The sequence below is a fragment of the Acipenser ruthenus genome, chromosome 24, assembly GCF_902713425.1.
Source record: "Acipenser ruthenus chromosome 24, fAciRut3.2 maternal haplotype, whole genome shotgun sequence".
NCBI lineage: Eukaryota > Metazoa > Chordata > Actinopteri > Acipenseriformes > Acipenseridae > Acipenser > Acipenser ruthenus.
The window spans coordinates 12,401,898-12,415,851 of record NC_081212.1 but is presented as its reverse complement, the minus strand read 5'-3'; the positions used below and the strand labels follow the sequence as shown (position 1 = coordinate 12,415,851).

The 13,954-nt window shown below is 40.1% G+C and overlaps 1 protein-coding gene across 2 annotated transcripts in view; it reads left to right on the top strand.

The window, feature by feature from the left end:
- Window positions 1-635: 635 nt before the first annotated feature.
- The window catches only part of LOC117971998 (enhancer of mRNA-decapping protein 3-like), a 55,892-nt gene continuing 42,573 nt past the window's right edge, over window positions 636-13,954 (top strand). The window contains exons 1-3 of one of the 2 annotated variants that reach the window (XM_058998389.1): window positions 636-752; window positions 2,251-2,425; window positions 4,714-4,985. In XM_058998389.1, the coding sequence (XP_058854372.1) occupies window positions 2,262-2,425; window positions 4,714-4,985 (436 nt within the window). In that variant the 5' untranslated portion in view covers window positions 636-752; window positions 2,251-2,261. The other variant, XM_058998388.1, reaches the window with a different exon arrangement.

The following is a 13,954-nucleotide window of genomic DNA, read 5'->3' as shown; positions in this document are numbered from 1 at the left end:
ATATGAAGACATAAGCCCGATACCAGCTCCTGAAAGGGAGCCTGGCTCTTTTGTGCAGCAGTATTGGTGCTATATACCAGCTCCTGCATTGGAGCCTGGCTCTTTTGTACAGTGGTATTGGTGCTATATACCAGCTCCTGCAAGGGAGCCCAGTTCTTTTGTACAGTGGTATTGATGCTATATACTAGCTCCTGCAAGGGAGCCTGGCTCTTTTGTACAGTGGTATTGGTGCTATATACCAGCTCCTGCAAGGGAGCCCAGTTCTTTTGATTTCTTTTGTACAGTGGTATTGATGCTATATACCAGCTCCTGCAAGGGAGCTTGGCTCTTTTGTACAGTGGTATTGGTGCTATGGTTCAAAGGAGATCCCAAGTTCGCGTCTGACCCCCGCCCGTGAGAAGCCCCTGCTTGTAGGAACCGAGGCTCACCACAGTATTATTTGTTATGCAAAAGATTTTCCAGACATATATTATTAAATGCATAAAAGTTGCTTCCCTATTACAAGTCCGATTTAGTCACAATGGGTAAGACAGGTAATACAAATTACCGCTGGTGGTGTTTCAGCAGTTTGGAATTATTGTTGTATGTCCGTTATAGATGGATAAATGAAATACTGGATAAAAGTCAGGGCCCTTGCGTGAATACCCGCGAGCCACGGCAACTCATACTGCGAGGACGGCTGGACAGTCTAATTACCTTCTCTCCTCGACAGCAGCAACACGGAGCCGAGAAGGCAAGGGAGAGGAAGTGAGGTAAGCAGCCATGAGGCCTTCAGGAAGTAGCGGACAGAGAGAGAAAGCAGGCGTTACACAAGACCAAGGCTTCGGATGTTTAAAAAGACGCTCGAAACGGCTAATTCAATAAAACCCAAACTTTCATTACGAAAAGTGAACAACAGGAGCAGGTAACCCATTTATAACCACGGATTTCAAACACCGGGTCAACAACACGGTGCGGGGAGAAGATGGAAATAAACACTGGGATTTTTTTTTTTTTTTTAATATTATATTTGTTATCACTATATATATATATATATATATATATTTAAATTACCGTTTCAGCTACAAATATGCCCTTAATGAACAACATTACAATTGGGTTCTCGGGTTGCATTTATTGCGTTGTTTTTTCATTGTTAATGTGGAATTTGTTTTTGAGAAAATGTACACAACTTAAGGACGGACAGTATTATGTAGGCCTCGCACCGGGAGTTTTGTTTGTATTAGCTTAACTAGTGAGGTGTCCTTAGCAGTGTTTTGTATTGTTTTAATGGTACAACAATAAATACATGCTGGTAGTATCGCCGCTAGTTTCTTGCTGCCAGTGACGACATTGCAGCGGGAGTGGTGCAATGTTTTTGTATGATTGTTGGATTACAAACTGAATGATGTACAGCGGACGAATTGCTTCCACTTAAGTCTGCATTCTCAGTTGTTATTTATAATTTTTACAGCATTTCTGCATTCCTTGACTGTACAGGGATATTATTACAGCAATAGTAACAGCTGGAAATAGGTTTTGATAACACGAAAATATATACTTCTGTTTACTGTGTCCAAGCTTCATACATTTCTTCAGTATGTGTGCTATACTATGAGGGGATCTGTGTTCCCGAGATAGCGGTAACCGCGTAGCCCTGTTTCTGTGGAAAATGTAACAAACATACTGAGTGTACATCCAAAAACATACAGAAAGCAATCAAACGTTGAGCTGTACTGTATTACACTGGAGTTTATGAATTATTACTTCCTGCAGATAGAGGGACGGAGGGGAGGGTTAAAGGTTAGCCAAATGCTAAACCTTAACGTTTAACTCTTGTCTAAAATATGCAAACCAAATATAGATGTGAAGCCTTAGTGTTTACGTAGTAGTAAGTGTACAGAGTAAACCAATTGTCATGTGCAGCATTTGTTCACTGTTTATCCCTATACTATTAAATGCTATGCATATCCAGTCTATACACAGATTATATTGTAGGCAGCACTCCATATAAAGTGAGGGAAGTTCATATGGCTTTTCTAATAGGTTACAAACACTCAATATGATAGTTTTAAATGTGTTTTAATACTGAAGTTAAATGTTTAGGAAAATAATTGTCAACCCCTTGTATAAAACCTGAAAGGACTCGAATTGCTGTGTATTGGGAGTCTGACTTTCATTCCTGGGTTGTCTCTTTCTGGGGTTCAGTTTGAATTGCTGTGTATTGGGAGTCTGACTTCCATTCCTGTTTTGTCTCTTTCTGGGGTTCAGTTGCTGACAGGATGGCTGCCGACTGGCTGGGGAGCCTGGTTTCTATAAACTGCGGGGAGACACTAGGAGTGTACCAGGGGAAGGTGTCGTCTGTGGACCAGGGCAGCCAGACCATCTCTCTGAGACAGCCCTTTCACAACGGAATGAAGTGCCCTGTGCCAGAAGTCACGTTCAGGTGAGGCCTCTGCTGTTATACCAACACACTGTTATACTAAGTACTGCCTACTGATCGTATATTTCCTCCAATAAACACTGCCAGGCCCACCATGCTATCTGCTTATTTTTGTAAAGAACAAATGGTGGGGGCGGAAATTGTATAGGGTTGTTCCAGCTCAAGTGAACCAAATTCCTGGGAGGTGTTCCTTCCATTTCTGGTGTGATTGAGAAAATGGTTCTGGGATAGGCTATCTGTGTGCATAATTTTAAAGATGGTTTCAAGGGTGTTAATGACGTAAAAGGGTAACCCCCGCTGGCCCACTTGAATGACCTAGATCAGCGTTTCTGCTAGGAAAAACTACTACCTGTCACAGTGACTGGTCACTAAATGTTTCACCAGTCACAACGCGTAACAAGTCTGTGCATTCTTAAAGCGATACACATGCATGAAATTCTGGAGATTAAATAGGCCAATGTGAAAAAGTTAAATTTAGCAGCAGCCTTATTTTTTGTTATTAAAAAGGACATGAAAGAACATAGTTTATAACAATTTGTTTTTAAAAGTTGAAATATTTTTTCTTATTTAACATTCATGTTTTGCTTGATAATTTCAAATTCAAATATTTGACAATAGTTCTTGGCGTATCTGAAACGACCAGTATAATGTCAGCATGAATGAAAGCATTACTCAACCAGGCACCCCCCACTGCTCTTAATATTAAAGGAGATCAAATGCTGCAGAAGTTCAGAACCTATCGGGTTCTTAAATTCATAAATCATAATTGGGTCTTCTGATATTCGGTTTTAAAAAATGAAATCTGAGTATAACCAATAAACACCAGAAAAATACTGGAAATGGTTACTCGGTTCACATTGACTTTACCCCTTTCCCATTTAAATAAATAAAAAGTAACTATTTCCCAGTGCAGCTGGGCAATGTCCCTTCTTCCTGATTTGTATCTATCATTGATTCGTTCTGTATACTTTAAACCCACCCAACTTCCGAGTTGCAGCAAATTCCTACATTTATATTGGAGACTCCGCTTGCAAGATTTAAAATGAGATTACGAGGCTTGTTCGCAAGATTTAAAGCTGTATTAGAGTTAAGATACATAGGATTTAAAACAGAATTGCAAATTGTGGCAAAATGTTAAATGCCTACACAAAAACCCCAGAAGAATGTGCCTGTGACCATAAGGATTTTGTTGTGGAAGACAGCAAAGGAAAGAAGGTACAACTTAAGTATGCAAGTACTGTTGAGTTACTATACATATTTTGACAGAAAAACACCCAAGCATTTTGGAAAATAACCGAAAACACATATTTCATACAGTATATAAAAAGTGAAAGCCCTGAAAAGAAACGATTTACGTAAAACTTGAAAATAGCCAAAAATAAGCACAGAAAAATGAAATAAAAAAAAATAAACAGAAGTGCTAATCATAATTAATATTTTGGTCTCAATTATATTTGTCTACTGAGTTCCCCAAGCTAATTAACTTGTTTATTCAATATTGCAAACTATGCGTGCTCTGCTCTGCTCACCGTGCCAGAACACTAAGCTCTAGGAAAGTAGTAAGTGAAGTCCTGCTTTCTTTAGATTTTTTTTCTTTTTAAGTGCATCAACTTAATTCATATCAAATTTAACTCGAGGGGAGCTAACTTTTAAAAAATATATATTTAGTGCGATCAGTTAGTAGTAGGGAGATTTAAATGACCACATTTCTTTCTTTTACTTTATAGCTGCGGTCATTTGGAAAAAAAAACAAAAAACTTACACAACCAGAACTACCATCAGTTCTGTCTAGAATTGACAAGCAACCAGTAGACCGTTAAAATTAAAAGTATTACTATAGTACAGCTAAATAAACAGCGAAAAAAATCTTTTCAACTTCTGAGCCATTTATTTCTGTCCACAGCCACGAACATCTTTCAAACAGTTGTTTATGCTTTGGAAGCAGTCAGCAAGAAAGCCTGAAATGTATTTCTGTCAAAACAAGCAACTGTACACACAGGTGATCATGTGAAAAGGGCACAACTCCGTATAGCTTCAGTTCTCTCCATTCCAAGTATTCCCAGGTCCATGTTTTCCACTTCTCCACATCGGGAACTACAACATAAGAGTAGGAGCTTGTAACATTCTGATAATCGAACCTCACAACACAGCTGCATTACCTGCACAATTAAAGAGTCTTGACAAACCCTTCACGTGTAAATGATGCGAGTGCCTGCGTCCAAGAGCCTTGAATATAAATTCCATTGTATTGCACTGTCTACAAATGGCACGTCCCCTCTTCCTTCCTCCAGTGCCATGGACATCAAGGAACTGAAGATCCTGGAGATCCCTGGTGGTGGAGCCCCAGCAGGGCAGACAGACTCTGGCTCCACTGCCCACAACGGGAGGAGCACCAAAGGGCCTGGCAGTGCCCCCAGCAGTGCCCCCATGGCTGTGCCTCGCAAAGGTGACCTGAGAGCACAAGAGGAGCTCCACTCGCCACAGCAGTGTTCAAAAAGCTACGGGGATCGCCACTTAGAGGCACTCGGCCTGGCCAAAGGCTTTCGCCGGCGGCACAACTCCTGTAAGTACCACTGGCCATGAGGTGGGAGGGGGGTTGGCAGCTCGGGGAGCACCTGAAATCCCTGTAAAGGTTTTTGTGTCTAAGGAGTTTGTGACCTGGTTTTATTGAAGACTGACTTTACACATTTTCAGCCAGTACTGTGTGTGAGGATGCTTTGCTATGAACATAGACCTGCTCTTTCTACCAGCACCTGTATTGGAGTGTGGCTGCCGTTTTGTTAAGAATAATTGCTGGTGTCCACCTTATTTATAAAACTGCATCTACTAAGAAAAATGTTGCACCTTTTTGAAGCAACCCTATTCTGATCTTCTAGAATTGAGTGTTGGTCGTTATCTTGGGTTTAATTTCAAGTTAAAAAATTACACATTTATACCTGAAAGAAAGGTAAGCAAACTGAGAAATTTGTTTCCCCTTTTCACTTGGGATGCAAGCTGCTTATGATCAGCTGTTTTTGACATCATCTGTTTTCGGTAAAAAAAATCGAAAAACCAAAATCGAAAAACCAAACTGCATTTGTGCAGCCAAGGGAACATGACATACCATTATTAAACACGTTATTTGTTTTTAAATGTGATGGATAAACTCATAACCTTTGCATCCCTACTTTTGACTGCAACACAAATAAAAAGTAGATTGTTGTAAAATAATCCTCATATGAGGCATTGCAGTTATCCTGCACATGCATTTTCAATCAAGCAATCCTTTTTATATAGCACCTTTCATAGTGGACCACCATCACAAAGTACTTTACAAGATGCAGCAATAAGAAAATCCATAATACTTTAAATACAGAGAAATGCATAATACATGATGTACAGTAAAAAAAGCAATGCATAATGCAGTACAGTGAAAAATGCATAATACATGCTATAGTAGCATAAACAGGAAGTGTATTCTGCTACTAAGGAAGTGCAGTACAACCTCGGAGTTACGAACCCCTTGGGGAATGGAGTCTGGTCGGAAGTCTGAAATGTCTAACCCTGGACATGAGTTTTCAATGGTTTTAATAAATGTGTACACCTGCTTTCTGCACCCTCAATCTGGCAAATAATACAAGGATTCACACTGGTTATGTAGTGTGAAACGGGCGGCGTCTTAATATACTGTGTTTTAGGGCTGAAACGAAGGGTACGTTTTGACCTTCGAAGGTTCCGAACACATTACCGAAGGAAGGTTCAAACCTTCAATGGTACTCATTTGCATAATTTACTGGTAACGTCACCATAGCTGCTTGTTTTATATTTGATTGAAAATCCTATTTTCCAGGTAATCCATATAAATGGAATAAAACATTCACATGTAGTTTAAAAATACGTTGTATAGAGCAGTAATCATGTTTTTTCATTTAAATAAAAAAAAAACATGTTTATTTACACAGAATTGATGCTGCTTGTGATATATACAGTAAGCTTACATTGCAGCAGACTTGGGCAAAACAAAGCTTTATTTAAGTCATCATTCCAAGCAGGTTCAGTCACATTTTACTACTAAAAATATAAATAGTAATACTAATAATAATATGAACTTCTCTTGTCAAGTGACCCTGGAGATTGGTTGTGCCTCCATGGTACATCAACAGTTGTTTGCACAGTTTACATTCAACTTTTTTTTTTTGATCGTCTGGGCATTTAACAAAACTATCCCAAACAGCAGAGGGGTTTGAAGACATTTCTTTCAATACAGCTTACGCTATACAAAGCTTTGCTGTCGAGATGGAGAATGAAGAAATTAAAGGTTTTTGTTTCTGGATAACACGAGCTGGATGGGGAGGGGCGGACGGTGCTCAGTTTTCGAAATTAAAATGATTAGTTTTAGCGTATATTTTGTATGATTCAAACATATTCTACCATAGCACTTCTCTTACACTGTCTTGTACACGAGGTATTCAGTACATATTTTACTGAAGCACTACAACTTCTATAGGTACCCCCCAGTGTTTTGGATACTATACCCTGCTCTGTACACGGCAGCGGCACCATATAGAATTGCTACGTATAATGATTTGGTAGTGGATTTTAATACAACAACTTTTGTTTACGTAATATGCATTATACAAATCCAAAGATCCCATTTTTGCATGTGAGTGAAATTTAATGTGTGATTTCCAGTATTCACACACTGGCAAACAGTTTCTGTTAACACAGAAAAAAAAAAAAAACGTAGTGTCTGAATGAGCTTGACGAACCTTCAACGGGTTAAACTACCTTCGAATTCCTGGCTAGCGAACGAACCTTCAAACACAGCCCTACTGTGTTTATTTTTCTCTGGGTGTCTGGCTTAAAAGTGCTTATTTAACCAATATATTTATGAAAACTATACATCTACATCTAATGTGGCAAATGTTTTTATTACCGTGAATTTATTGTGACTGGCTGTTTCTGTGTAGGCTACTACAGCACTACCTTTTAAAAAAAATAATAAATAAACAAGCCAGAGTTGAAAGGTCACAGCACAGAGGCAGGCTACAGTGTCCAAGAAAAAGGTTTCAGAAAGATGAAGACAGAAAAAAACAGATAAACCTCTCGTTTTAGTTTGAAAAAAGATGTTCACCCAGTCTGAATTATTTTGTTGATCTATGTTTCGTTTTGGAGAAAGTGAGCATTTATTTTCAACAGACTAGGGTGGGACCAGGGGAATAAATGTTATGAAGATACTTTGGGGTACCATGCATTGTGCAAAAGAAGTTGCAAGTAATAGTGTAATTATTAATTCATCATTGTTTTATAAAGGTTGCAACTCTCTTTTTTGGGTTCAAAAATAAATTGGCAAGAGCTGTATGAAGAACAGCAAAAGAACAGTTTAAGTGCTCATGCGCATTTATTTACATATACAAAAACAACAAAACAAACACAGTCCAGCACCGTACCTTCACCATCACAAATCAAACCTGTGATCACCCTTTTTAGACACCTGTGGCCTAATTAATAATGTAATCATTTATTCAATTTATGGCTCCAGCCACATTCCCACATTTTTTGCAGGGAGGAATTTAACCCCCTCCCTGCCAACCAATATTCCCCACACACCCGTGCACCGGCAGGGCTTTCACACTGCTCCATTCCTCCTCATGGAGCAGCACACATGGCAATCTTTCCTCTCATGGATTCTTGTGGGCAGGTTGGTGATCGGGGCTGTGGTGGAAGTGGTCTCCACCTCCTTCTGTCGGGGTGACCCCAATGCTGACAGTGGCAAATGCTGGCAGAGGTGCAGGGCACTCCGACAGCGGAAATGCTGACAAGGGCAGCGACAACACTGGCAGCAGAAATGCTTTAAACGGTGCGGGGCACTCCAGCAGTGGCAATGCTGGCTCCTCCGGACGTATGTGTGATAGTGGCAACGCTGGCAGTGATGCCAGGCTATCCGGCAGTGTAAACTGTATTGATTTTATTTTTGTGTCAATGCAGTGTTTACTGCCGTGTATCACCCAATTGTAATTTAAATAGCACCCCTTTTAATGTAAACGTATAATTAATCCTCCCAGTTGTTTCTTGTGCTAATTCTGCCTTATTTGCTAAATTTAACCAGAGGCATGTAGTGTATTGACTACATCCTTTACACAGTAAAGCGATCAGTTTCCTTTAAGGAATGTACAGCTAAAAAAAATTGCTTTGAGCTCATTTCTTCATCGTCTGATATAATTTAATTAAGAAGCGGTCATGGTTTAACATTGCTAATTATAGGTTTATTAAATGCAAGTAGAGTGTAAAAAATAAACTAAACAATAATTAAATAAGCAATTAATTTAGCTTACTTGCTTTGGAAAGCCCTGCCTTGAGCGCAGTACCTTGGGTCTAAGTTTTTTAGCATGGAAGAATGCGGTGCTTTGCATTTGTTGTCTTTTTTACGACTGGCACTATGGTCTTCATGCAGGGCTTGAATTTCATTTTTGTGTGCTGGGGGGATTTTACACTTGGCCCTATTTCTGCCTGTTTTTTTTTTTTTTTTTTCCACTGTTTTCATTTATGTACAGTACTGTGCAAAAGTTTGACAGGTGTGAAAAAATGCTGTAAAGTAAGAATGCTTTCAAAAATAGACATGTTAATAGTTTATGTTTATCAATTAACAAAATGCAAAGTGAGTGAACAGAAGAAAAATCTACATCAAATCAATATTTGGTGTGACCACCCTTTGCCTTCAAAACAGCATCAATTCTTCTAGGTACACTTGCACACAGTTTTTGAAGGAACTCGGCAGGTAGGTTGGCCCAAACATCTTGGAGAACTAACCACAGTTCTTCTGTGGATTTAGGCAGCCTCAGTTGCTTCTCTCTCTTCATGTAATCCCAGACAGACTCGATGATGTTGAGATCAGGGCTCTGTGGGGGCCATATTATCACTTCCAGGACTCCTTGTTCATCTTTACGCTGAAGATAGTTCTTAATGACTTTCGCTGTATGTTTGGGGTCATTGTCATGCTGCAGAATAAATTTGGTATTGATGGTATTGCATGATGGATAAGTATCTGCCTGTACTTCTCAGCATTGAGGAGACCATTAATTCTGACCAAATCCCCAACTCCATTTGCAGAAATGCAGCCCCAAACTTGCAAGGAACCTCCACCATGCTTCACTGTTGCCTGCAGTCACTCATTCGTGTACCGCACTCCAGCCCTTCGGCGAACAAACTGCCTTCTGCTCCAGCCAAATATTTCAAATTTTGACTCATCAGTCCAGAGCACCTGCTGCCATTTTTCTGCACCCCAGTTCCTGTGTTTTCGTGCATAGTTGAGTCGCTTGGCCTTGTTTCCACGTCAAAGATATGGCTTCCATGAAGGCCACTTCTGACCAGACTTCTCCGGACAGTAGATGGGTGTACCAGGGTCCCACTGTTTTCTGCCAATTCTGAGCTGATGGCACTGCTGGACATCTTCCGATGGCGAAGGGAAGTAAGCATGATGTGCCTTTCATCTGCTGCAGTAAGTTTCCTTAGCCGACCACTGCGTCTACGGTCCTCAACGTTGCCCGTTTCTTTGTGCTTCTTCAAAAGAGCTTGGACAGCACATCTGGAAACCCCTGTCTGCCTTGAAATTTCTGCCTGGGAGAGACCTTGCTGATGCAGTATAACTACCTTGTGTCTTGTTGCTGTGCTCAGTCTTGCCATGGTGTATGACTTTTGACAGTAAACTGTCTTCAGCAACCTCACCTTGTTAGCTGAGTTTGGCTGTTCCTCACCCAGTTTTATTCCTCCTACACAGCTGTTTCTGTTTCAGTTAATGATTGTGTTTCAACCTACATATTGAATTGATGATCATTAGCACCTGTTTGGTATAATTGTTTAATCATACACCTGACTATATGCCTACAAAATCCCTGACTTTGTGCAAGTGTACCTAGAAGAATTGATGCTGTTTTGAAGGCAAAGGGTGGTCACACCAAATATGGATTTGATTTAGATTTTTCTTCTGTTCACTCACTTTGCATTTAGTTAATTCATAAATATAATCTATTAACATGTCTATTTTTGAAAGCATTCTTACTTTGAAAGCATTTTTTCACACCTGCCTAAAACTTTTGCACAGTACTGTATATGTTTAACTACTGGATAGTTTGTACTGCATGAATGTAACATATCAGATGAAAGGCCACACAATTTCCTTTCATACTATAAGTTGCAACAGGATCAGGCATACTATATCATTTTTGGTCACTGCTGTATTTATTGTAATCATATATGGCTTAAAAAAAAAAAACAATGCACCATTGAATCTCAATATGAAATAAATAAACATGGGGGGGCTAAGCTCCTAATCTTTCCATCAATAACGTCCCTTTCAGTCTAGCTGTTACAATGACCGAGCATAGACTCAAAACTCTGTCACATGATGAGAGGCTTAACTTCAGACAGTCGTAGTTCCCGCTAGGAGTACCGCATACCCACACTGAATACGTGTTTGGAAAGCCCCGAGTGGTCTGAACAAGCCAGTTAGGTGGCTTTTACGGTGCCCATGTAATATATGCGTAACCTTTGGTGTGCTGGCGCCCTCAAAATGAATGGAGCGGAGTTTTAAGAGTTAAAGCGAAAGTCACCGCTTACAAAACAACACCTAGATAGACTTAAAACATATATATATATATATATATATATATATATATATATATATATATACACATTTTCAAAACTCTTTACTTGTACTGCAGTGTACAGAGTTTCTATAATGCTTAAAGATAGCGGCCTAGAATCACGTACGAAAGAATGAAGGAAAATAACCAATGCCGCTGCAAACTCTTCATGACTTGACCAGTTTGTAAAATTCATATACAGTACCTTGCGAAAGTATTCGGCCCCCTTGAACTTTGCGACCTTTTGCCACATTTCAGGCTTCAAACATAAAGATATGAAACTGTAATTTTTTGTGAAGAATCAACAACAAGTGGGACACAATCATGAAGTGGAACGAAATTTATTGGATATTTCAAACTTTTTTAACAAATAAAAAACTGAAAAATTGGGCGTGCAAAATTATTCAGCCCCTTTACTTTCAGTGCAGCAAACTCTCTCCAGGAGTTCAGTGAGGATCTCTGAATGATCCAATGTTGACCTAAATGACTAATGATGATAAATAGAATCCACCTGTGTGTAATCAAGTCTCCGTATAAATGCACCTGCACTGTGATAGTCTCAGAGGTCCGTTTAAAGCGCAGAGAGCATCATGAAGAACAAGGAACACACCAGGCAGGTCCGAGATACTGTTGTGGAGAAGTTTAAAGCCGGATTTGGATACAAAAAGATTTCCCAAGCTTTAAACATCCCAAGGAGCACTGTGCAAGCGATAATATTGAAATGGAAGGAGTATCAGACCACTGCAAATCTACCAAGACCTGGCCGTCCCTCTAAACTTTCAGCTCATACAAGGAGAAGACTGATCAGAGATGCAGCCAAGAGGCCCATGATCACTCTGGATGAAATGCTGAGATCTACAGCTGAGGTGGGAGACTGTCCATAGGACAACAATCAGTTGTATACTGCACAAATCTGGCCTTTATGGAAGAGTGGCAAGAAGAAAGCCATTTCTTAAAGATATCCATAAAAAGTGTCGTTTACAGTTTGCCACAAGCCACCTGGGAGACACACCAAACATGTGGAAGAAGGTGCTCTGGTCAGATGAAACTAAAATCGAACTTTTTGGCAACAATTCAAAACGTTATGTTTGGCGTAAAAGCAACACAGCTCATCACCCTGAACACACCATCCCCACTGTCAAACATGGTGGTGGCAGCATCATGGTTTGGGCCTGCTTTTCTTCAGCAGGGACAGGGAAGATGGTTAAAATTGATGGGAAGATGGATGGAGCCAAATACAGGACCATTCTGGAAGAAAACCTGATGGAGTCTGCAAAAGACCTGAGACTGGTACGGAGATTTGTCTTCCAACAAGACAATGATCCAAAACATAAAGCAAAATCTACAATTGAATGGTTCACAAATAAACATATCCAGGTGTTAGAATGGCCAAGTCAAAGTCCAGACCTGAATCCAATCGAGAATCTGTGGAAAGAACTGAAAACTGCTGTTCACAAATGCTCTCCATCCAACCTCACTGAGCTCGAGCTGTTTTGCAAGGAGGAATGGGCAAAAATTTCAGTCTCTCGATGTGCAAAACTGATAGAGACATACCCCAAGCGACTTACAGCTGTAATCGCAGCAAAAGGTAGCGCTACAAAGTATTAACTTAAGGGGGCTGAATAATTTTGCACGCCCAATTTTTCAGTTTTTTTATTTGTTAAAGTTTGAAATATCCAATAAATTTCGTTCCACTTCATGATTGTGTCCCACTTGTTGTTGATTCTTCACAAAAAATTACAGTTTCATATCTTTGTTTGAAGCCTGAAATGTGGCAAAAGGTCGCAAAGTTCAAGGGGGCCGAATACTTTCGCAAGGCACTGTAATTAGTGCTGGGACAAACATGGGGTTTTCATGTCTGACTATTCTTTCAAAACATTAACGAACATTCAAATATTGAATTTGAATTAGCTGGAAAACAAAAGTAAAACTCAGAACCCTATTAGATTACCTGGTAAAGATTTTATTAACAGTTTGCATTGGTTTCCTTTCATGATATCTTTTTGTTTGTCATTTATAAATTCTGTGTTGAACAAATAAACATGGTCACTTTTGTCCATTGAATATAGTTCAAGCAATGTTTTTCGGAATATTGTTCCCAGCACTAATAATAATGCAGTGGTAGGGAAAGCGATCCAGCTCTTGTTTGGTAACTTGAACAAGTAAATAAATAAAATCCAATGTTATCTGGCAAAAGGAAAAGTCTCAAATGGAGTGTTTGCGATGAACAACTTCTCGAGAATCCTTCCTGCATGTCACTGTCTCGGGGCTTTTCCTGTCTGGGCACTGGGTTCCTGGGCATGCTTAACACCACAGCTGGAAGCAATCTGTCCAGTGCGTGTGTGTGTGTGTCCAGTTTGGGCAGCGGGATATAAACTAGGATGAAGTGCCTATAAAGACCCAGTGCATGGTCTGGATTAGGAAGTGCGGTGGAGTTAGGTCTCACCTCCTTGCATTCCCATAGCGTGCTAAGGCACGGGCCAAAGTTCCTCTTTTAGAAAACTTGTGTGACAGAAATCAATAAACCGCAAATACCCCTGAAAGAGAGGTTATGCAAGCCTGGCATACGTGCCGAGTCAGACCTCCACTCATTCTCTCATGCACGCTACAGGAGGCTTTCTGAGCAGCCTGGAGCTTGGAGGAAACAGCCTTGCCTCATGGGAAGTTAGATTGTCCCAGCGTGATAATTACAAGTAAATAAATCCTGGAAGCCGTGTTTACCTTCTTTTTATGCTCTTAGGCTGTGTGCCAAGTTGACAAGGAGCTCAACCCCATTCTGTTGAACAGTTCGATGGCACGGGAGTGCTGTGCATTTCACACGCAATGTGATAGCACTGCTGCCGAGACCATTCGAGGGAGGTGGGGGTGCATGCAGAAGGTGGAGGACTGTAATTGCCAAAAGGCAAGAACA